The following is a 23,347-nucleotide window of genomic DNA, read 5'->3' as shown; positions in this document are numbered from 1 at the left end:
TTCCTCTTGTGTTGTTTGTTCTTTTCATGGTTCCGAGTGTGCATGCCAGCCCAGCTCCACTCGCCTATTGCCTGCTTGTGGTCTCACCCTGATCTTGACGCTCCGAGACGGGAGTTGGGCTTGTTCCGCTCAGTTTCCCCACTCGGAGGATGACGGGGAGGGAGAGGACTATGTGATAGTTGCCCCTCGAAGGCAGGAACGAGAGGGATGGGCCTCTGCGGCACCTCTGTAGCCCCCTGAGCCATCCAGGGCTCGTTCCCCACCCTTGAGTGAGATTGGAATCCAGGCCGCTTGGTTGCTTCTTCCCCGAAGCATCCTGGGACCACCAGCCTTTCCCACCTCCTGCCCAGCCCAGGGACTCAGGCACTGACGGGGCGTCGTCAGGTTGCACAGTAGGAACCAAGTATCCTCATCCCCGACTTTAGGTCCTTTACCTTGGGAGTTGCAGCTGGACAGAATAATGAAACACAGTGTTGGGGGGGGGGAGCATAAAGAGCTGTGAAGGAACCGTGCCCGCCGCTTGTGGTGTCTTCCCTCTCCTCTTTCTGTCTCCTGTGTCCAATCCCTTTACTCAGCTTTCCACGATCCCGAGCGACTTGAGCCCATGGCCGTGGCCCTTTTAAGAGAGGCCCCGCCCATGCGGAGGGGTTGGGCCAGGGGCGGAGTCGGAGGCGGCGAGGAAGGAACAAAGCCCGGCCTGCGGGCCGCAGCTGGGCTCGGTCGGTGGGACCCTGGGAGTGCGGGGCCTGCGGGCGGCAACCCAGGCAAAGCATTGGAGAGAAAGGCTCCGACGTCGTCCGCGCCGGCCGGGTCATGAATGGGCTGCCCCCGGCCGAAGCGCCAGGCGGCGCGGGCTGCGCCCTGACCGGACTCCCGCCGCTACCGCGCGGCCTCAGCGGTCTCCTTAATGCGAGTGGGGGCTCGTGGCGGGAGCTGGAGCGCGTCTACAGCCAACGCAACCGCATCCACGATGAGCTGAGCCGTGCGGCCCGCGTTCCTGAAGGGACCCGTGGCGCCACAGGCGCCGCTAATGCCGGACCTGCAGCCGGTCCCCTCGGGCCGCGTCGCCCTGTCAACCTCGACTCGGCGTTAGCTGCGCTGCGCAAGGAGATGGTGAGTAGCTGGGACCCGGGCCAAGGGGTTAGGTGGTGGGTGCTGCTGCCGAACAGGGGAGTCCCGAGGTGGGGCGGAGCGCAGAGGCACAGAACCAGGAACGCCTGGGTCTCGGGACAGGTAGAAGCCCGGCGGACAGTTGAGAGGATATGGTGACAGTAATTACATCTACCGTTTACGGCAATAGTTACCATGTATTTTTAAGTGCTTTAATCGTCTTACTTCACCCTGCTAGATGAGCGTTACCTCCTTTCAACAGCTGAGGGCCAGTGACTTGCCTAAAGATTCACCGCATGCAGGTGGCATCTGTGTCCCCCAAAACTTAGAAAGTGGAAAGATTGGCTAGGGCTGTGGTCCGAGCCGAGGGTGGCCTGGTCCCCAACCCCAGCCCACTCTGAGTCTGTTGCAGGTGGGGTTGCGGCAGCTGGACATGTCCCTGCTGTGCCAGCTGTGGGGCCTGTATGAGTCAATCCAGGACTACAAGCACCTGTGCCAAGACCTGAGCCTGTGCCAGGACCTGTCGTCCTCGCTGCACTCGGACAGCTCCTACCCTCCCGACGCTGGCCTGTCTGACGACGATGACCCTCCCGATGCCAGCCTGCCCCCGGACCCACCACCCCTCACTGTGCCCCAGACGCACAATGCCCGCGACCAGTGGCTGCAAGACGCCTTCCATATCAACCTCTGAAGAACTAGGGGTGGGTGGGGGGCACGTACCACGTACCCATGCGAAAGGCTCAGAAGCTCAGCCCTGAGCAGGTGCACAGAGCAGAGTGCCTGCTTCTCCCTGTACCGTCTCGCCCGCAGGAGGGCGAGGCCTGGGCGGCGCTTAGAGGCACAGCTGCCAACCCCCTCTCCTGTCTCGGGTTTGCTGGCACTAGGGCAGGCACCTGGGCTACAGCCTTTGCCCTTGGCACTGGACCTCCAGTTTTTCCACGTGTGCCCCCCACCGTGGCTAACCTGTAAGCTGGCGGTGGGGCCCGAAGCATCTTGCGTTCCCCTTGGCGGCTCTGGGATTGGGATGAGTGCCTGGCTGCCATGCCCTTTTCACCTCTTGCTGCTCTTGGCAGCCGCTGGCTCAGGGGCATTCTGCTTCCATTCCCCTAGACAAGGGCTCCAGGACCCATTTTTGCACCCACCCACAGCCGAGAGGGCCAAGGCTCCGCGCTGGATATTTAAGTTCAGGAGCCAGACTCTTGGGCGCATATATAAATAAACACCCTCAGCGTGCCAGTGTTCTGACTGCTTGGCTCTGGGGCGGGAACACGGTGTTTTTGGCAAGTGCGGTCCCGCGCCTCGCCGGCAGGTGGCGCCAAGGCTCTGCCAAAAAAGGCTTGGCGGTGGCGGGTGGTGAATCCCCCTTTTCCCCTGGCCGGGTTGCGGAGCAATCCCAGCTGGCCCGACTCGGTGCCGCGGTTGTGTGGCTGTAGGCGAGTCACTTCCCCTCTCTGGCCGGAGGCCGGAGCCCAACCTCCTTCCCCACTTCACTCGCTCTGGCCCTTCCTGGCCAGCGGGAAAGGAAGGAGAAGGAGCCGCCCAACTTGAGGAGAGAAACTTTCCAGTCGGGGAGGAGTTGGGGCCGCACAGGAAATGGGTGGGCCCGAGCCTGCAGGCCTAGGGGCCCCTCAGCGGGAGAGGGGAAGGCGCCTCCGGGAAGGGCCCGGGAGCCAGTGAGTGCCCCATGGGTGGGAGGGAGGCGCTGCGGAGGCAGAAGGGTGTGAGGTCGGCGGTCCGCCAGACCTCCCAGAGGCCAGGCAAGCCCTGGAGGAGAGGTGGGGGCAGGGCCCCAGGCTTTGGTGCATAAGACAGGGGCGGCGACCCCAACCTCCCCCACGCCTCAGTCTCCAACGGACTGCCTGGCCCTGCCCCACCGCACTCGGGAGCTTGAGAGGAAAGTCTCTTACAGAGAAAACGGAGGACCTCACTGCTGAGACTGGGAGCCAAACCCAGATGTCCGGCCCTGAGGAGGAAAGCTGCCCCTTTGCGGACAGCTGGTGCTCATTCCTCAACGCCCACACAGAAACACCCCGCAAACTTCTGAGACCAGGAGGAGACGGCCTCGAAGTTGCACACTTAGGTTTTCGGGTGGCTCGGGCCCATGCCCTGCCACGCAGTGACTTGCCTCCTGCCGACCATTCAGCCAGTGTTCCTGGCAGAGGAGACACCCTGCTTAAACCGACTGTTTATCAAGCACCAGGCTTCGGTCCCTCCGCAAACCTGGCAGAGCTCTGGTGCTCTCTGGGCCTGACCCCTGCAATTCATTAGCAGGCGGGGCAGCCTGTAATCTAGGTGTAAACAGAACTGCTAATGCCCCAGGCATACTTTCCAGGGGAGGGAAACACACACACAACACTGCCCCCGAGATAACGGATTCCACTAAATGAAGCCTCGAAAAATCAGTGGGCTCTGTGCTAGATGTAAGGTTTCTAGGTATAAATACAAATTCCCAAGGTTTCATGCTGTCAATTACTCTGTAAAAGGCAGAACTATAATTATCCCCATTTAACGGAGGTAGAAACTGAGCGTCAGCATGACAGCGCTTTGCCCAAGGTCACGCACTTTTTGGAAGTCAGGATTTGAACCTCCAGCTGCTTGTGAGATGTTGGGAGTGTGTTCCCACTCGAAGCTGGGGAGTCGGGTTCTGAGACAGAACACAGGGTGCTGTCCACAGGCAGAGTCACCCAGGTTGGCGCTGGACTCTGTTCCCTCCTGCTTTGGGTAAGAAGTGGGGGGGCGGGGCAAGCAGGAGTCTGCCACCCCAGTGTTGGGGACGGCGCTCTGGCTCAGACCGGCACTGTGACCTGAGCAAGTCTCTTCCCTTTCCTGGGTCCCTGTTTCCCAGTTTGTAAAACGGAGCCACCAGGACGTACCCCACAGGGCTGAGGGCAGGAAGGGAGGCGGCCCCAGCCGCGCTAGTGAGGGCGGCACCAAGCTGCTGGTGGCCCGCTCCCCGGCACAGGGCATGCAACGAGCGGGCGCTGCGGTTCTGGCGTCCCGCCCCCCCCCCCCGCAACCTCTCGGTCGGTCGCAAAGGCCCCGGAAGCCTGGCTGCCCCGCCCACGTGCCCGCGGGAGCCCCGCCCGCCTTCCGACGGGGGTGCGGCTCCAGGAAACCGCGCGCTCCCTGTTCAGTGCCACGGCGACCCGACGCGCCCGGACGACCCCGACGACTCAGCCAGACCACCAGGCAGGCCCCAGAGGCAGCGGCGGGGACAGCAGCTCCGCGTCCGAGCCTCGGACACCATCGCACAGACGGGGCGGGCTGCACGGCTCGGAGCCTGGGAGGCCATGGGGACCTGGGCGGGGCCAGCAGTCGCGGGCCAGCGGGAGCCCCGGGTCTGAAGAGCGGTAGGGCTGCGGGACGGCAGGGGCCATGACCACGGTGTGGAAGCGCCTGCAGCGCGTAGGCAAGCGGGCGGCCAAGTTCCAGTTCGTGGCCTGTTACCACGAGCTGGTGGTGGAGTGCACCAAGAAATGGTGAGTGGAAGGAGGCTCCGGGAACCCCCAGACTGGCTGAAACCCCATCAGGCCTTTGGAGCCTGGGAGAAACCTGTCCCCAGCCCAATGGCTAAAGTGGCCCCTATCCCAGCTTGGGCCCTCCTGTCCCAGGCACGGAGACCCCAAAGGGGACCTCGCAACTTGTGAGCCCCCTAGAATTGGGGGTTGTGGAAGCTTTGGGGGAGTGGGGTCAGGACTTCCGGGCCTGAGAATCTGTCTACCCACACTTCCCTCGGCTGTGCGCGGGGCTGAGGGGAAGGAAGGCCTCATGTTTTCGTCCAGAGGCATGATTCAGGGTGGCGTGGGGAAAGGGAGAAAGTTCTGAGGTGTGCTGGCAGCCAGGCTGGGGCAGAAACTTTCGTGGACCTCACGAAAGCCCAGAACAAGGATGCTGCGGCCCCCCCTCCCCCACCCACGTGTTGAGCCAGAGGACACCCACCTCCTTCAGCCAGACCGGGCTCTGGGAGGCTGGATCCGTCTCCACAATGTCCTTAAAAGGGGAAACTGAGCACTGGGAGGGATGAGGAGGGAGACAGGAGTGTCTTAAAGGGGCCCGAGGGCCTAGGAGGTTGTGGGCCTGGGAAGAGAGGACTGGGGAGGGCAAGGTGGGGTGGGGGGTGCAGGGCCTGGCCTGGGCTGCCACAGGGCCCAGGGGCATCTCATTCTCGTGTCCCCACCGCAGCTGCCTAGGCCCCTGCGTCACACCCTAAATATATGTGCTCACTGGTGTCAGCTTCCCTTGGCTGGATTAGGGCACAGCTGTGGGGATCTTATCCGCCAGGCGGGGATAAATTTAGGCTCCCAAGAGAAAGGGCTGCTGGGGCAGGAAGGGACCTTGGGTCCAATGGGAGGGGAGTGAAAGGAGGCTGGGGTCCCTTGGGGAGCTGCCGCATTCCTGGTCTTGACTCGGACAGCCGGAGGGCCGATCAATCCTTTAGGTGGGCCCAGAGAGTGCAGGAGTTGGCTGGGGTAACACAGCACAGGGCTGATACTTGAACTCTGGCCTCTGGCTTCTACCTTCTATCCCAGCACCCCGGGTAGGGTCGGTGGATGCTGGGCATGGTCCTGGAGAACAGGCCAAGGGTGTGGGCATTGTCAACGCGTGTGAGTCACAAGAGACAGTCAGGGCTTCCTGGGCTTCTGAGCCTGGAGCGCAGGTTAAGAAGCTGCCCCTGCCTAGGTCGCCGCTTCCCAGGAGGGCGTGCCCAGCCTGAGTCAGGCTGCTTGGCCAGGCTCCGCCCCCCTAGGCACCCCTTGCCACTTCCCCTTTCTGGGAAGGCCCCATGGATACCCTTGCTCAGCCATTGCCTGCAGTTTGGGGCCGGGGCAGGAGCCTGGCTCCAGGCCAGAGGCCCCTAGGGTCAGCTGTGTGACCTTGCCTGGCCCCCAGTCTCTCCCGAGGCTCAGCATCCTCAGGAGTTGACAGAGAGCCATTTATCTCGGCTCAGACCCCAGAGGGGCAGGGAAGTGGGTGAAGCCAAGAGTCCTGGTGTGGGACGGGGTACAAGCAAGGAGGGCTCTTGGGCTGCCCTCAGCCATACCCACCCCCCTGGGCAGCAGCAGTGGGACATTATGAGCCAAAGAGACCCTCTCCCTCCGAGGCCTAGCCACGTGTCAGCTGTGTCTGGGACTGGGCCCTGCACAGGCGACCTTCCTCCCTCTGTCTGTCCCCTCACAGCTCCGCCTCTCTTCTGACTGCCCCAGCGCACGCTGTGCAGCTTAGATACAACCTGGGCGTCTTCCTTGATGCCCCTGTCGGGAGCCAGTGTGCCTGCAAAGCTAGTCCAGGGCTCCGGGTTTGAGAGGTGGGAGCGTGGCTGGCTCTCCGGGGCCCTGGGCCCAGCAAAGGACTGGGCTTGGAAGACCCTGGGAGGGTGTCTGCCTCTCTGGCCACCTCCCACCCTCTGACCCCACTTTGACCCCGGGACTCCCACCAACCTGGGACCTCGCACTTACCGTTCCTCCTACCTGGAGACCCCTCCAGACCCTCACACAGCCCATCCCTCCCTGCTGCAGGCCTCCGCTCCCACAGCCAACCTCCAGGAGGCCCTAGCAGCTCTCTCCCGTCTCCCTGAAGCCAGCTTGTCCATTCCTTTTTCTCCTTGATCGGCGCTCTTTCCCTGCCCCTGCTGCTGCCCTCAGCCCCGGAAGGGTCTCGCCTCTGCCTGGCTCTGCCCTGCCCCCACACGAGACTGGGCATGTGGCATGCAGTCCGCAGACAGCTGTGACCCAATGGACGTCTCCTGCCCTGCGCTGTGGCTCTCGCAGGGCCCTTGCTGTCTTTCTCTGTGTCTCTCTGTCTCTGCGTGCTCGTCTCTCGGCACATCTCTTTCTCCCTGTCTGTCTTCATAACCCCCGCCGACCCACACTGGGCCTTTGCCCTTCTGCTCCGGCCGCACCCTGCCTCTGCAGCCCCGCCCTGCTCCCCGTGGCTCCAGATAAGGGGTTGTCCGTTCCCTCTCCTGGGGGAGGGGGTTGGGGGCAGAGGGGAGACGCTGGAGATGGAGAGGCTGGGCAGCCTGACTGAGCAGTCCCCTCTCCCCCCACCCCCAACCCAGGCAGCCGGATAAGTTGACGGTGGTGTGGACCCGGCGGAACCGACGCATCTGCTCCAAGGTGGGGTAGATGTGAACTAGGGCAGGGCCGGGGAGGGCGGCCGGGGAAAGCGGGGGAGGGCTAGTAGGGTCACGGAGTCAGGTTCAGATCAGAATCCACAGGATGGAGAGAAAGGTGCGGTCAAGGTTGGAGACAGGGGCGGAGGGGGAGGGGAGAGTTAGGATTGGAGGGATTCAGGCGGCTCCTTGCAGGCCCACAGCTGGCAGCCGGGCATCCAGAACCCGTACCGGGGCACCGTGGTGTGGATGGTACCTGAGAACGTGGACATCTCCGTGACCCTGTACAGGGTGAGTCTCTAGCCACGCCGCCCCCCCCCCCACACACACAGAAGGGAGAGGGCTGGCAAATACAGCCCCAGGAAACCGCAGTGGTCCCCCGGTGGGCTGTCAGTCCAGCCAGGAAAGCACAGAGCGGTGAACGGAGCATCACATCAGGGGCCTCCTCAGCGTGAGTGGCCCAGAGGTCTCCTCAGAGGTCGCATTTGCCGGCCACGTGCAGTGGGAGTGACAGCTGGGACCGGAGAAGCTGGGGAGGGTCCCAGGCAGGAGGGACCGGCGTGTGCAAAGGCCCCAACCAAGCTCCTCCTGTCCCCGCACTGCCCCTGCCCCAGCAGCCCCCGTACTCACCAGTGACCCCTGTTCCCAGGACCCCCACGTGGACCAGTATGAAGCCAAAGAGTGGACATTTGTTATTGAGAATGTGAGTGGCCGGGGCGGTCTGGGGTCTGGAGCCTCAGAGACTCTGGGACGGCACTGGCGCTCATTCTCCCGGCCTCTGCCTCTCCCCGCACACACAGGAGTCCAAAGGGCAGCGGAAGGTGCTGGCCTCTGCCGAGGTGGACCTGGCCCGCCACGCAGGGCCCGTGCCTGTCCAGGTTCCGCTGCGGCTGCGGATGAAGGCCAAGTCGGTGAAGGTGGTGCACGCAGAGCTGAGCCTCACCCTCTCGGGGGTGCTGGTGCGCGAGGGCCGTGCCACGTGAGTGCCTGCCCGCCCACCCTCCCGGGCCCTGGTCTGCAACCTTTGACCCCAGCCCTCACCCGGCCATCTGGCCCCCCAGGGACGACGACATGCAGAGTCTCGCGAGCCTCATGAGCGTGAAGCCCGTTGACGTGGGCAACCTGGACGACTTTGCTGAGAGCGACGAGGAGGAGGCTAGCGTTCCGGGGGCCCTCGAGGCACGGGCCCGTGCCCCCCAGCCAGGTGGGCTCACAGCCTGCAGGGGACTGAGACCTCCAAAACCCAGGGAGGTTGGGGGCGGGGGGCACTGTAGAAGCCACTTGCTGCGTCGGGGGCGGGGCCAGCTTACGCATGCCCAGCGATGGGAGCTCTCCCTTGCCCAGCCTCCCCTGCAGCCCTAGCCATGCTGACCCGGCCCCTGGTCCCGCCGCAGCCCGGGGCCGCAGCCAAGCCCCACAGGATGCATTCCCGGGCCCCTCGTGTCCCTCTCCTCTCCCCGGAGTGGGGGCCTGCCCAGCTCAGTGTCTGCCCCAGACGGCGGCACCAAAAGTGCACAGAGGGGCCGAGGTGCAGTCCCGCCACCTCCGCCGCCCCCGCTCCGCCCAGTCACTAGTTTCCTCATCCCACCCCTCAGCTCCTTAAGGCTTTTGTTCTGTCTCTCCTTCTGGTCCTCTCTTCTTCTCTGCATTCGTGGGCCTGTCTCTTCTCGCAGGCCGGGGCGGTGCCCTGAGGCCGGGGCTGTTCCCAGGTAGGCCCAGTGCTCTAGGTGGAGGGAGGGGGTCAGACCCGCAGGGCTCTGTCCTGGGCTCACCTGTCCCCCCAAACCCTTCTGCAGATCCCTCTCGGGAGCTGAAGACACTTCGTGAGGAGGACGAGGGCCGAGTAAGTCGGCCCCAGCAGGCAGGTGAGGCCCAGGCTGGGGTTGGGTGGGGGCTGGCTGTCCAGTCGCAGAGCGCGAGCCTCAGTGCCTACCCCTCCTCCCTCCCCAGCTGCCAGCCCTGCCAGTGCTGAGGATGCCAGACCAGCCCCTGTGAGTGCCCCTGCGCCCCCAGTCAGGGCCTCCCGGGGCCAGGGGTCGGCACCCGCTACTGTAGCTGGGGGCCAGGTGGGGCCTGAAGCCCCAAGGCCCCCTGGAACCCCGCTGGAGATAAGGTGAGCTTTGGGGCCAGCCCCACGCCCCCTGCCCTGCGCACGCTGGGAAGCTGCAGACCCCCTCCCAGCCTGCCTTTCCAGCGCCCCAGCACCAGAAGGGTGGGGGTTGGGCTGAGAGTGGGGGGACAGATGGCTCCCCCAACACCTCCTGCTGCTCTCTCCTCAGGTCCTCAGAACACCCAGGCCAGGATGTGGCCCCCGTCCCGGCCCCTCGGCTCCGGAAAGGCTCTGATGCCCCCTGGCCCTCAGTGCCCCCAGGGAAGGAGGAGGCCCCCAAAGCCTCAGGGGCTCCCCAAGCAGGAGCAGGTTCTGCTGGGGAGGCCCAGGCCCAGGCAAGCCCTCAGGAAGGAACAGAGGCCCGGGGTGCCAGGCCAAGCCCAGGCACTGAGGACAGAGGCTGCAGAGACGCTTTGGGGGGACAGAAGGCCGAGGTTGAGGAAGGCACCATTGGGAACAGGACAGAGGCCAATGGGGTGGACACTGAGCAGGCGTCAGGAGTCAGAGGAGTGACCACTCAGAGGTCAGAGGTCAGAGCTGGGGAGGCTGAACAAAATTCAGAAGTTGCTCGAGTGGATGCTGAGCAGAGGTCAAAGGTGAGACCTGTGGACACTACGGGACCAGAGGCTCCAGGGGTGACGTCTGAGGCAGGATTCCAGGGAGCTCCTGAGGCCCCTCCGGGGGGCTCTCAGGAGAGCGCAGGGGTCAGGCCCGGGGACGAGGCTCCTGCTATGCAGAGCTCACCCCCAGCAGAGCCTGCAGGGCATTGTGGGCATTTCAGCAACTCCCAGGGGGCCAGGGCTGCAGCAGGCCAGGAGAGAGAGGGCGCAGAGGTGAGGGGTGGGGCCTCTGGTGTCAGAGGGGCAGGCCTGGAGCAGGGCCCCTCTGTTGAAGTAGCAAGCACCGGGCCCCAGGTGAGCAGGTACCAGAAAGCTCCACCCACAGCAGACCAGGCGGCGATGTCTAGGGATCTGGGGCTCCGGGAGGCAGGAACTGGGGACTTGAGGGTTCTGGGAACAGAGACGAGAGTGGCAGAGTCAGAAGTCTGGGGGACCCAGGAGACAGAAACAGAGGGATCAGGGTTCCCAAAGGGAGAGAGTGGAGCAGGACAAGCTGAAATAGTTGAGGCCCACGAGGCAGAGGCAGCGAGGTCGGGGCTCCTGGAAGCAGAAGCTGCTGGGGTGGCAGAGCCTGAGAAACCAGAGACCCAGAAGTCGGAGGCCGGGGCTTCAGGAGTTCTGGAGACAGAGTCTAGGGTGGCAGAGGCTGAGACACTGGGGACCCCGGAGATAAAGGGGGCTCCAGGGGCACTGAGGATGGAAGCCGAGGTAGCAGAACCTGTCATACTGGGAGCCCAGGAGACAGAGGTGGGGGGTTCCAGGGTCTTAGCAATAAAGTCTGAGATATCAGGGACCCGAGAAGCAGAGTTAGGGGGTTCCGAGGTTCCAGGGTTCGAGTCTGAGGCAGCAGAGGCGGAGACATCGGAGACCCGGGAGGGAACAGCGGAGGACGGTCCAGGGGGCCCAGGGATGCAGACTGTGACGGCAGGGGCCCAGGAGACAGAGGGGGACCATTCAGCGGTCTTGGGGCTGGAGGCTGAGATGGCAGAGGCTGAGCGACTGGGGATTCAACAGACAGGAACTGCAATTTTGGAGGCTGAGAAGGCTAAGATCTCAGGGGTCCCAGAGGCAGAGACTGGGCTCAGCCTCGCAAAGGAGGCATTCGAGGCGCGAGTTACTGAGCATGGAGTTTTAGGATCCCAGGGAACAGAGACAGACACTTCTGTTTTGAGGGTGCAGGAGGTGGAAGCTGAGGCTCTGGGCATGTCAGAGGCCAAGTCTGGGGTTTGGGGGGCCCGTGAGGCAGCGATGGAGGGCTTAGGCCTTCCAGAGAACCAATCTGGTGTTTTTGAGGCCCAGGGAGCAGAGGCCGGGGTCTTGGGAACCCAGAAGGGGGAAGAAGCGGAGGCCCGCCTGACTGAGGCGCAGGCGGCCAGTGGGGCAGGGGCTGGGGTGCCCGGGCCCTCAGGGGCCTCTCCCCCAGAGGAGCCTGAAGAGGACAGGAGGCTGCCGGGCAGCCAGGTAGGGATGGGGGCCGCCGAGGGCCCAGTCTTCTGCTTCCCGCTAACCTGGGGCTGAGCTAACGGCGGCTCTGCATGGACCCACCTGGTCGACCGGGGTGGGGTGGGACAGGGGCTCGGCTTCGAGGAGCCCCCTCACCCCTTCCCCTCAGGATGTCCCGGCTCCCCCACCCTGTCTTCCCTGGGCTGCATGGAGTGGGGCACCCCTCCGCTGGTTTTCTGGGCTGACCTCGGGGCTTGGCTGCTGATGCCCTCTGACCTTGCCTGGGGGTCGCTGACCTCTCAGTTGCCTTTGGCAGATGACCCAGGAGTTGAAAACCCTTCTGCCTGGCTCCAAGGCTCTGGCCCCTGCTGACTCCCGTGAACCCAGAGCTGGGGTGGTTTTATGCCCAAGGGGCCCAGGGCCCAGGCTCACGTTCCTCACGGCATCCCCGTGTCCCCAGGCGCTGCCCGCCCTGGTCAGCTCCAGCCAGTCCCTACTGGAGTGGTGCCAGGAGGTCACCGCTGGCTACCGCGGCGTCCGAGTCACCAACTTCACGACGTCTTGGCGCAACGGTTTGGCCTTCTGTGCCATCCTGCACCGATTCTACCCAGACAAGATGTGAGCGGCGTGAGAGGGTGGGGGTGAACTGGGGGGCCTGCCGGGAGGGCGCGGTGAGCCCAGCCTCTGACCGGAGCTCTCTCCGCAGAGACTACGCCTCCCTGAACCCCCTCAACATCAAACAGAACAACAAGCAGGTGAGAGGGGAGGTGCCGGGCCGGGGTCCAGGATGTGGGGTCCGTCCGTCTGTCCGTCTGTCGGCGAGGAGCCCGGGCTGGTGAGCCCCAGCTGTGGCTTGTGGAAGTTCTGCCTCCTTTTATGCTTTTGGTCTTTAATCGTTCGTTTTCGTTAGTTTAGTTTAGTTTTTTTTGTTTTTTTTTCAAGCTTATTTCCACTAAAAGCCATCCTTTTGCTAAGTGAGGTGCAGCCCCACATTTCCTCCAATAGGAGGGTGAGGGCGCTGCTAGGCCCACCCCGGCCTGCAGGTCTTGGGGACCCTCATGGGTCCAGGGCGGGTCCACAGTGTCTCTGGTTAACGGCTGGGTGACACTGCTGACCCCAAGCCCACCGTTCCTAGGCCTTCGACGGCTTCGCGGCCCTGGGCGTGTCTCGGCTGTTGGAGCCCGCCGACATGGTGCTGCTGTCGGTGCCCGACAAGCTCATCGTCATGACCTACCTGTGCCAGATCCGCGCCTTCTGCACCGGGCAGGAGCTGCAGCTGGTGCAGCTGGAGGGCGGCGGCGGCGCCGGCATGTACCGCGTGGCCAGCGCCCCGTCCAGCCCCCCCACAGACCTGGACACCAGCGGCCTGGCGCAGCGGCTGCGCGAGCACCGGGCGGAGGCGCCAGAGGAGACCAAGGAAGCCGCGAGATGCGTGGATGGGGCAGCCCCCGGGGGGGCCTCCCAGGACCGCGCGGCAGAGGCCGCCCAGGAGGCGCGCTCTGCGGAGACCCTGGCCGACGGCTCTGGAGCCGGAGCGTCGGTGCCGCCCGCGGAGGGGCTGGTGAATGGGGCTGCGGCGCCGGGCGCAGGGGCCGGCGTGCGGCTGCGGCGGCAGTCGGTGAACGGGGAGGCGGGGCCGGTGCCCCCGCCCCGCGCGCACGGCTCCTTCTCCCACGTGCGCGACGCCGACCTGCTGAAGAAGAGGCGCTCGAGGCTGCGGAACAGCAACTCCTTCTCGACAGAGGACCCCGATGCGGGGGCAGCTGCAGGAGCCGGGCCTGCGGTGAGTGCCTCCCCGCCGTATAGGGGTCCTAGGGAGCACAGGGGTGGGTCCTGAGGGCCGCCCAGGGCAGAACTGGTGTGATGTGGGGACTCGGCTGGGCTCGGGGAGGCGATTTCTGATCGGAAGGCCCATGGTGCCTGGGGAAGAGCCAGGCAAGGCCCAGCAGGCCCGGAGCGGCTGCGGGAGCTGGGTCCTGGCCATCGCTGCCAGCCTTGGGTGTGTGGCGCAGACTCCCGCCCTCCGCAGTCCGTGTGTGGTGGGTGCGGTACACAGATTCACATGGACTGCCGAGTCCTGTGGAGGAAAAGGGACGGTGCGGCCACTCTCTCGAGGGGAGAGCGACTCTGAGCGCCTCGGCCACTCCCTCCATAGGAGAGTGCCCCGACCCTTGCCTGGACAGGCTTTTATTGCTTTCCAATCCCATTGCATCAAAGAAGGCGCTCATTATTTCTAGATTTAGTGAAGTGATTACTCCTCACAGATAACAAAAAAGGAGAAAAAGTTGCAGATGCAAGGGGATGATAAAAACCACGGATTTGGTTACATTTCGTCCTTGGGACGTCTTAGCACAGACCTGAGGGAGCTGCTTCAGAGATACCCATGAAACAGCTGCTGTCTTCGCTCGGGGCGAGGGGGTTTCAGCAAAAGCGAGTCTCACAGCAGCCTCAGTACAATGCAGGCCTGGTCCCCCAGGGAAAGCCGGTCTGCACGCCTGGCTCCTGCGTGCCGTCTCGCACGGACCGGTTTTCCGGATCAGTGCTGGGCTGCATTCGCCACTGCCACGCTGATTGGTTCCCTGTCGGTGTGGTGGTTTTTTTTGTTTTGTTTTGTTTTTTAAGATTTTATTTATTTATTTTTAGAGAGGGAAGAGAGGGAGAAAGACAGAGAGAGAGAAACATCAATGTGCGGTTGCTGGGGGCTGTGGCCTGCAACCCAGGCATGTGGCCTGACTGGGAATCGAACCTGCGACACTTTGGTTCGCAGCCCACGCTCAATCCACTGAGCTACGCCAGCCAGGGCTGGTGTGGTGGTTTTGAAGTCCTGGCCCCAGTTCGTGCGGTCACGGGCTTTAGTAGGAGATTCCTGAAGGCCCCCATTTGTCAGGGCTCAGCACAGCACTCTGTATGGACTGTAAGCTGGGCTGGGGTTTTTCTCCCCCTGCAGGTGGCCAGGGGTCAGCCAGCAGCTGTGGCCCCCCTGGAAGTTGGGGGCAAGGTTTCCGTACTCAGGGGGGCCGGCCAGGGCCTCCCAACCCCGAGAGTCTCTGACTTGGGCCTGAAACTCCAGATGCGGGAGACCAGCTTCCTCTTTTCTGTGGCAGTGGGAGGTCGGGATCGGAGGCCCAGCTGGCCGTCCCTGTCCTCCCCTCCCCCGCAGGCCTCAGACCGAGGGCTGCCAGGGTGTCACGTGGTCACCGCAGATCTTAACGGGGAGACGGTCCCAGAGAGGGCAGGGGTTTGCGCAAGGACTCAGAGCCACCGAAGTGCAGGCCGTGGGCTCTCCGGGGTGGGGGCGGGGTCCACCCACTCACAGCGTCCTGCCTGCGACAGCAGCTGGCAGGCTGCTCCAAGCCTTCCGCTGCCCGGGGCTGGCTCCTGGGCTAAGGAGAGCGGGGAATGCACTGGGAAAGGCTTTCTGGAAGAAGCAGCCACTCGGGCCAGGCTGACGGAGCAGGCGGGCGTCCCAGGGGAAGAACAGGAGGGGAGGCTCCAGAGTGGGAGCGTCTGCACAAGCACAAATGTGCCAGCAGGAAATCTCGGGTCCCCTGCAGCGAACTGCCAGGCGTCTCCCGTCGGGCCCGTAGGTGGTGGCGAAGGCAGCCCGGGAAGCCGGGACCTCGAGGGCAGGCTCAGAAGCCCAGCACGGAGCCTGTGATGGGATAGGAGACTGGGCGGGCCCGAAGGCCCAGTAGGAGTTGCGATAGATGGGGGTCGGAGGGACACAGTCACCCCGGCTGGCCTTTGGCCTCCGGACACAGCCTTGTTAAAGTGTCAGTGGCTCTTTGAATATTCAACGGGGGGGCTTCTGGGCCCAAGTTCCAGCGTCTGGTCCTTCTAAGCCAGGACCCGCTCCAGCCCTTGTCCCACCCACAGGAGCTATTCGACCAGTGGGAATGGAGTGGGCTTCTCTTTGGCCATTCCTGCCCCCCCCCATGGTGCACATGTGTGGCAGAAGGATGTCAGGCCCAGCCCCACCCTCGGACACTCCCAAAGTCCTGGAATGGGGTGAAGTCAGGCACCTTGAAGCTGGGGTGGGGCTGAAGCCAAGCCATGAGGAGGGCAGTACCCTCTGCTGCAATTCTGCAAGGCTTCCTGGAGGAGGGGCCATACAGAAGGGTGTAAAAGGGGAATTTGGGTCAGACAGGAGGAAGTGTTAGAATTCCCATCAGGGCTGGCGCAAGCAAGCTCAGCTGCTGCTGAGGCTGAGGTTTCTCCCATGTCCTGCCTCTGCCTTGTGGCTGAGCTCTTGCTCTGCACCTGGACTGCCCCTACAACCCCTCACTGACTCACCCCACTGCCCCTTCCAGGGACGGATGACTATCCCATTTTGCAGATGAAAGCATTGAGGCTCAGGGAGACAAACAAAGAGGCAAAGCGAGTTGATACAGATGTGAAGGCAGGTTCTAAATGGTGCCCTCTTCTGGGCCCTCTTCTGGGCCCAGCACTGAGGACTGGCTGTGTGACCCTGGTAGAGCCACTTACCCTCTCTGTGCTGCTTTCCTGAAGATGAGAGGCAAAGGCGTGAAAGTTCTTTGCAAAGTAGCCTGGAGGTACCACTTCAGGGCGCTTGTTCAAAAGGGAGCAGTGTGTCCCCCAGACGCCTCCCTGGAGCCCGGCAGCACCAGCTACCGGGGCTGGGCCTTCTTCCCATCTGACACGGGGAGGCCCGGCGGCTGTGTTCAGGCCAGAGGCAAACAGCGAGTGGGTGGCGGAGCTGGGGAACAGACCTTTAGCCTAGACAGCCCTGGGCCCTGGGCCGGGCCCTGTGTGAGCCTCATCCCTGACTCCGTCTCCTCGCCTGTGAAGGGGAGACGGTGGTCACCCAGCCTCCCAGGGTGGTTGGGGGAATTAAATGAGCCAATACATGTACAGTGCCCAATGTGAATGCTTCATCGATGTCAACTGTTATTTAGTAATGTTAATATTACATGTTTCTTTTAAGATTTTATTTATTTTTAGACAGGGAAAGGGAGGGAGCAAACAAGGGAGAGAAACATCAATGTATGGTTGCAGCTTGCACGCCCCCTACTGGGGACCTGGTCCGCAATCCAAGGCATGTGCCCTGACTGGGAATCGAACCAGCAACCCTTTGGTTTGCAGGCCGGTGCTCAATCCACTGAGCCACATCAGCCAGGGCTAATATTACATGTTTTGTTGTGGACAGAATGTGTTACTGTGTTGACCAGTTCACCCTGAATACATTCTCTGGGCCCTGCCCTGTCTGCAGGGGCTGCCTCTGGTCGGGCAGACACAGGTGACCCATAGCCACCATGGGGCGAGGGCTGGGGTCAGAGCTGTGATGGGGACAGCCCAGCAGGCCATGGAGGACGCACCTGCCCAGCCTGGGGTTCTGGGGGCACTTTAGGAGGCGTGATGGCGACGGAGGGGGAGGGGGCAGAAAGCCCAGCGGGAGCCCGAAGGGGCCTCGGGAGGACCTGGAGATGAGCCAGATCGTGAAGGTCAAGTTGGTGTATGACAGACTCCATGCTGGGGAAGCTGTTTGGGGAAGCGAAAGTCTACGGCTGTAGTGGGAGAGGGCCGTCTGGGTGGGGTTCAGGGTGGTGGGAGTCGAGGCCAGAGCTGCCAGTGGACCTTGACAGCAAGGCCGGGGCTGAGGTGGGCGCGGTGGGGGTTTTCGGAAGACCCTTCGGTGGTGGCTTGAGGGCGGAGTCAGCTGGCAGGGCGTGGGCAGTGGCTGGTGAGGAGGCCCCCAGTGACCCAGGCCAGAGGGAATGGCACCTGAGCAAGGGGTGCCCGGGGCTGCCTCTCACAGAGGGGCAGCATGGGTGGACAGTCCCTCTTCCCTGCTCCGTGACCTAGAAAGGTGGCCAGAGCAGGAGCCATCGACGGGGCCTGGCTATCAGCTGAGCTGAAAGTGGGGAGCCCCCAGGTCTGACAGTCCCGGGGAGTCACCTGGGGCAGGGCAGGGCAGGGCAGGTCCCTCCGTTCCAGGCTAACATTGGTAGTTTCAGCCAACCTGTCTTGTTCCGAGAGATTCCTGAAGTGGGAAAGGCTTTATGTGTAGGAATTGATAACAGGAGAGCGCCCCCTTTTGGTCAGGGGTGGAGGTACTGGCTCAGGATAGCCACATCAGGCCAGCGGTGTCACTGTGCCGGGCCCTGGCCGCGATAAAGATGTCAGCGCTAGGTGACGGGAGTCAGAGATGGCCTGAGGGAGCTCCCTGGAGGAGGGGGCAAGAGGGGGAAGGTGAGGCCCCAGGAGCAAGGATGGTGAGGCTCAGAGTGTGCCACTGGACTGACCCAGGGCCACGGGGCCAGAGACGGTGAAGGCCGTGGGCTTCCTGGGAGGAGGCACTCTTCCTAGAGGGAGTGGGGGCTGGGGTGCTGTGTGTGCAGGACGGGAGGCAGGGCTCGGCTGGGCGAGCTGTGACATTGAGGACCCTAACCCCTAAGAGCGAGGCTCGGGCTGGCCCCCAGGTGGGGTTGTTGGGGCACCCCTCCAAGCCCTCACTGTCTCTTTCCCCCTCTGCAGGAAGGCCCGATCCCCACCCCCAGCCCTCCCACAGCCACAGCCACAGCCCCACCGCAGCCCGCCGGTGAGTAGCTTTGAAGGGGTGGTGACCCAGCGCAGCTCAAGCTGCTCATAGATCCTGCGCTGGGGGCCTCCTGGGGGCAGGTGTCAGTTGGAGGTGCCTTAGCCCGGTCTCTCTCTGCAGGTGGCAGTCCCCCATCGGAGGAGCCACCCCCAAGCCCAGGGGAGGAGGCTGGGCTGGTAAGGTGGGCTGGGGCGGGAGGAGCTGATGAGTGGGCTCTTCCCAGGCAGGGCCTGGGCTGAACCCCGCCCCCTCCCCCACGTTGCACCCCAGCAGCGGTTCCAGGACACGAGTCAGTACGTGTGTGCGGAGCTGCAGGCCCTGGAGCAGGAGCAGAGGCAGATCGACGGGCGGGCAGCTGAGGTGGAGACGCAGCTGAGGAGCCTCATGGAATCAGGTGGGCTGGGCACCTGGAGTCCGCTCCCCACCACCCGCCATCGGACCCGCCCAGTCCTACAGCCCTCCCTGACCTTGGGAGGAGGTGGGGGGAGGCAAGACTGGGTTCATCGTTCCCATTTACAGCTGGGCACACCGAGGCCCTGAGCAGGGGAGCAGCTCGCTGGGGGTGCAGAGCCCTGGCTTCTGGGGTGCCACAAGGGAGCAGGCCCCTGCCCCCACCCCCCTGGGTCAGTGGCAGGCCTGGTGACTGTCCAGGCCCGGTGCAGGTGCCAACAAGCTGCAGGAGGAGGTGCTGATCCAGGAGTGGTTCACACTGGTCAACAAGAAGAACGCACTCATCCGGAGGCAGGACCAGCTGCAGCTGCTGTGAGTGCGGGCCCCTCGCTCACGGGGCCCTGGCCCCGCCCCTCGCTCACTGGTGGTCCTGGCCCCGCCCCGGAGCCCCCAGGGTCCTCGGAGCAGAGCCGCTCAGCTGCTTTGGTTAGGGGGACTCACTGCTTTCTCCTCTCCATGAAGAGCTTTTTGAAGAATTGCTCAGCCATCTTAATTTTTTTCCTATCTGATTTCCTGTATGAAGTGTGTACCTTCTTAAGCGGGTGCTGGTTTTACTAATGAGAGAAAAGTATGCAGACAGCTCTGGGCTGGGTGCCCCAGTGTGACCCTGTTCCTTTACAGTTAGGGCAACTGAAGCCCGGAGAGCTCAGCTGGTTTCCTGTGTGGGGTCAGAAACCATTGTAGTCCTGCGTGGTGGAGGTGGTTTATTTTGGATCCCTTTTCAGAATAAGTTTAGTTAAATGCTTGCTTTATGAGTAATGATCATGCAAATAATCCCACTGGGGTTGTCTTTATTTTTGAAAACGGGGTGGGGGTTGGGAGAGACAGTGTGAACCTCCAGCAGTTGGAACAGAAGAGGTGACTGATTCCGGGTTATAGCTCTGCCCCCAGCCCAGCCCTCCAGGAACTCACTGGTGGCAAGGCGGATGGGGACCAGCGAGTGGTCAGCGCCCTGGGCTTTCCCTCCCACGCCCCTTCCCCTGAGCTGGCATCTCTGCCCCCCCAGCATCGAGGAGCAGGACTTGGAGCGGAGGTTTGAGCTGCTGAGCCGAGAGCTACGGGCCATGCTGGCCGTCGAAGGTGGGAGATGGGGCCGGAGGGCCTGGGGCCGAGGATGGGGCAGCGGGCGGTGCCGCCTGACCCTCCGCCTCTTCCGCCCTCAGACTGGCTCAAAACGGCGGCGCAGAAGCACCGAGAGCAGCTCCTGCTGGAGGAGCTGGTGTCGCTGGTCAACCAGCGCGACGAGCTGGTCCGGGACCTGGACCACAGGGAGCGGATGTGAGTGGGGGGAGCCGGAGCGGTGGGGACGAGGGGTGGGAGGAGTCCGGGAGCGCACTCCCAGGGGTGCTGGGTCTGGCCCGCCGCCCGCTGACTTGCACCCTTCCGTCGCAGCGCCCTGGAGGAGGACGAACGCCTGGAGCGCGGCCTGGAACAGCGACGTCGTAAGCTGAGCCGGCAGCTGAGCCGGCGCGAACGCTGTGCGCTGAGCTGAGGCCGCGCCGCCGCCGGTGTCCTCGGCTTTTCTGTCGCTGCTCCCGGCGTGCGCTGCGGACGACCGAGCCGTCTCGGCTGCTGCACGCGGCCTGTAGGGGCCGCCGTCGCCCCTCTACTCGGAGGGGTAGGGCGGCCTTTCAGGCCCAAAAAGGGGCAGGAGCGGCTGGGCGGCGGCGCCGTCGGGCCTTATTTATTTGTCCGTGTGTGTGTGTGTCCGTGTGTGTGTGCGCGCGTGCGGGGTTGGGGGTCCCTGGGGCGCCTCGCAGAACCCCTCCCCGAGGGCAGGGCGCCGGCGGCCAGCCCCAGGGGAGCGGGATGGGCGTGAACTGCCGCGCCCACGCTCCTCCTATTGCTGTTCCTTGTGAGGAATAAAGTTGGACAGGGCGACACCGGGCCGGCTTTTTCTCGGGACGGCTGGGGTTTTCAGTAGACAGAAGGGGCTGGTGTTCCGGTGGGTAAGGTTGTCTCCAACCCTAAACGGGGCTCCGTGGGCCTTGAGGTTCCCAGATGCCTGCGGAGGCAGGACCTCAGCCTCGGAAGGTTGATGCGGGTTTGGGTTGTTGACCACCGTAGAGAAGAACCATTTTGAAAGAAGAGAGAAAAGCATGGTTGGGGTTGTTGCCTATTTTTTTATTTTATTTTATATACTTTTGGAGAGAAGAGAAGGAGAGAAACATCGATGTGGGAGAGAGAATGTCGATCCGTTGCCTCTTGCACGCTCCCAGCCAGCAACCTGGCCTGCAACCCAGGCAGGTGCCCTGACTGGGAATCGAACTGGCAACCTCTTGGTTTGCAGGCCAGTGCTCCATCCACTGAGCCTCACCAGCCAGGGCCCATTGTGTGCTCTGAGGTCCTCACGCCCACCCCTCCCCTCCCATCTCTGGAGGCTTCCTCCTCAGGCCTCTTCATCTGAAAGGCGTTAGCTGCATCGCCTGACACCTGTCAGCAAGCCGGGGCCTGTTCTGGGGCTGTGGTTGCGGGGGGCAGGGTGCTCAGAGCCAGTGCGTCCTGGCCTAGGATGCCACCTTGGTCTTCAGTGGTCGAAGGGCCACTGGGCCCGAAAAACTTCACCATGGCATGGACCTGTGGCAGCTCCAGGAACGTCTCCACTGCCAGCAGCATGGCCAGGAGCCCCAGGAGCAAGTAGCCTGGGGAAGAGAGGTTGCTAGGGCAGCTTTTGGGGTGCTGCTGATGCTCCCCGTCCACCTAGCCTGGTGACCCACCCTGGCACCTGATGCCACTCGCAATTCTGCTGGCTGGATTCTTCCAACTACAGTTCCCTCCACCTATGAGGCACAGCCTCCCCAGTGGCTTATGGGAGTTGTAGTCCAGACTCTTCCCTCCTCCACTGGTGTTCCTTGGCACCTGGACTCACCAAGAAGTGCCATCTCGCCGAGGTGGTAAAGCACTGGATTCAGGTCACGGCCACGACCGGGCAGCAGGTCCCCCAGGCCGATGGTGCTGAGGGAGCCGAAGCAGAAGTAGACGGCCTCCAGCAGGCTGCCGTCGCGCCGCAGACCCCACAGCACCAGTGCTGGCAGCAGCACGAAGGTGCCGGTCACTAGCAGGCCTAGCGCAGCCGCCTGCAGCAGCGCAGCCCTGGCAGGGGCCAGCTGCCAGCGGACAGCTACCCAGGCAACCGGGCGGCCGAGCAGAGGCAGCAGGCAGTGGCGCAGTGTGGCCACGAGCGCTAGGGAAGCTGGCAGCCCCAGGGCCGCGTACACCACACAGAAGGCCTTTCCACTTGCCGAGAGCGGGGCCATGCTGCCATAACCTGGACAGGAGCAAGACAGTGGGCAGTGAGCACTTGAGTGCAATGCCTGCTGGGGTCCACACTTCCCCTAATAAGCCTCAGCTGAAGGCTGCCCTCTAGTGGCTGAAATTGCCAGAACTGTTCAGGCCCGTGCTCTGGCTGGCTCTGCTCATTCACTGGGGTTCTTGGGTAAGTCCCTTAACCTCTCTGGGCCGCTCTTTTACCTTCTGGAAAGTGACAGAATTAAAAGAGGCAGTCTCCCCTCAATCCTCTTGCCTGGCTTCCCAGGACTCCTCAGCTCTGCCCTCGACCGATACTTCCACGTCCAGCGGGCAGAATATCACCCACTCCTTGATTCCCCAAAGGTGTATCGAGTTATCCTGTGTGCTGGGCCTTGCGCCGGAACCTGTGTCTGCTCAGGCCCTGCCATTGGATGCGGGGACACAGGCAGGGAAATCTGGCGAGACGCGTGATGGGAAGAGCTGCAGGAGAGGCAGCGTGTGTGGGAAAGGGCATTCGGCGCTGGAACAGCCCGAGCAGAGCCCAGGAAAGGTGTGAGGGTGGGAGAATGGGGTCAGCTAGTCCGAGGCTGTGAACTCCCGTGCCTGGAGGCACCCGGCGGCATGAGACGAGGGAGCAGCGGGGCCTGGGGTGCGCCGCGGGGCATGCGCCCTGCCCGGAAGGGCAGGCCCTGTTCCACTCCAGCCGGTATATTGTCTCGATATGAGTAGGTTTCTGATTTCTCCAAACGAAGTTGGAAAAACAGACTAATTAAAAAAATATATTTAGAGACTTCGCAGATCAAAAAGACAGCGACAACAGGAAACCGGGCTGTGGGTTCCTGGGGCTGAGAGTCCCTTTGCTTTGCCTCTCTGGGCCTTCACACCTGCTGTTCCCGGAGTCCCTCGCCCCGTCTCTGGGCCCTGACTGGCATCTCATCCAGACCTCCTCCCCGGGGGGCCTCCCCCCACATTCCCTCCTGCGGGGGTGCTCCCGCACTCCCCGGGTTCGCTGCATTTGCCTCCATCCGAGAATCCATTCTTGCCTCACTTTGGCCCGTGGGTTCCGGGCACCTCTCCTGGGTCTCAGAGTGTGCCTGGGGGTGGGGCTAGGGGCCACACCCCTCCTGGCAGCTGAAGTTGAGGCACCAGTTGGGGTGTGTTGGTGGGAAGAGTCTCTGCTCTGATGTCAGGCCTCATAGGGCCTGGGCTCTGGCTGGCACCTTGGAGCTGGGGGAAGGGCTGCGTCCCCAGGAAGCCCAGGGAGTGCTGGAATCAGGAGCCCCCTCCTGCCCAGCCGCCTGGCAGCCTTACCCGTGGTGGTGAGGATGCTGGCGGTGAAGAGCAGGGCTGAGGGCAGGTCCCAGGTCCCGGCCTCTGAGCCATTGCCCAGGCTGGAGACCCCGTGGGCCTGGGCCGCCAGGGCGGTGCCCAGCAGCTCCTCCAGGGCCCCGGTTGGCAGACATGCCCCGTACTCCGCCTGGAAAGTGGCCAGCTCAGCCCTGAGTTTGGCCTGGAGCCGGAGTGCCGGAGGCCCCTCCAGGGCCTGGAATACCACAGCCCCCAGCCCTAGAGCTAGCCAGTGGGCCACCATCAGTAGCCCACATCGGGCCCAGGGCCTCAGGCCCCCCATGGTGCACCGCCTGCGAGTCTGAGGTGCCCTGAGAGCCGGCTGCTCCACCTCAGGCGCCGGGGAG

General features: G+C 63.4%; 3 protein-coding genes across 15 annotated transcripts; 2 read left to right on the top strand and 1 right to left on the bottom strand.

The window, feature by feature from the left end:
* Positions 1–120: 120 nt before the first annotated feature.
* FAM89B (family with sequence similarity 89 member B) lies at positions 121–2,346 on the top strand. Its single transcript, XM_045854916.1, has 2 exons — positions 121–1,113; positions 1,523–2,346. The coding sequence occupies exons 1-2, from the start codon at positions 814–816 to the stop codon at positions 1,799–1,801; spliced, it is 579 nt and encodes a 192-aa protein (XP_045710872.1). The 5' UTR covers positions 121–813; the 3' UTR covers positions 1,802–2,346.
* A 1,852-nt stretch (positions 2,347–4,198) lies between these two features.
* On the top strand, positions 4,199–20,285 carry EHBP1L1 (EH domain binding protein 1 like 1). 13 transcript variants are annotated; one of them, XM_045854892.1, is made up of 21 exons: positions 4,200–4,589; positions 7,169–7,226; positions 7,418–7,513; positions 7,872–7,925; positions 8,023–8,201; positions 8,284–8,426; positions 8,896–8,931; positions 9,019–9,087; positions 9,173–9,335; positions 9,502–9,928; positions 11,252–11,413; positions 11,856–12,013; positions 12,102–12,150; positions 12,531–13,178; positions 17,891–17,954; positions 18,075–18,130; positions 18,225–18,348; positions 18,617–18,716; positions 19,411–19,484; positions 19,568–19,682; positions 19,797–20,285. In XM_045854892.1, the coding sequence occupies exons 1-21, from the start codon at positions 4,486–4,488 to the stop codon at positions 19,894–19,896; spliced, it is 2,979 nt and encodes a 992-aa protein (XP_045710848.1). In that variant the 5' UTR covers positions 4,200–4,485; the 3' UTR covers positions 19,897–20,285. The 13 variants fall into 13 exon arrangements, with proteins under 13 accessions (XP_045710845.1, XP_045710848.1, XP_045710847.1 ...); XM_045854891.1 differs by having other exon boundaries at positions 11,246–11,413; XM_045854889.1 differs by having other exon boundaries at positions 4,199–4,589; positions 9,502–11,413; positions 18,228–18,348.
* Positions 20,286–20,707: 422 nt separating this feature from the next.
* KCNK7 (potassium two pore domain channel subfamily K member 7) lies at positions 20,708–23,308 on the bottom strand. Its single transcript, XM_045854912.1, has 3 exons — positions 22,965–23,308; positions 21,274–21,672; positions 20,708–21,046 (listed from the first exon to the last, which is right to left on the bottom strand). The coding sequence occupies exons 1-3, from the start codon at positions 23,281–23,283 to the stop codon at positions 20,841–20,843; spliced, it is 924 nt and encodes a 307-aa protein (XP_045710868.1). The 5' UTR covers positions 23,284–23,308; the 3' UTR covers positions 20,708–20,840.
* Between the last annotated feature and the right edge of the window lie 39 nt (positions 23,309–23,347).

The sequence above is a fragment of the Phyllostomus hastatus genome, unplaced genomic scaffold (assembly GCF_019186645.2).
Source record: "Phyllostomus hastatus isolate PE091 unplaced genomic scaffold, TTU_PhHast_1.1 phas_scaffold_11, whole genome shotgun sequence".
NCBI classification, from domain to species: domain Eukaryota; kingdom Metazoa; phylum Chordata; class Mammalia; order Chiroptera; family Phyllostomidae; genus Phyllostomus; species Phyllostomus hastatus.
Note: the sequence above shows the minus strand (reverse complement) of the source record. Positions and strands in the feature narration are given on the sequence as shown.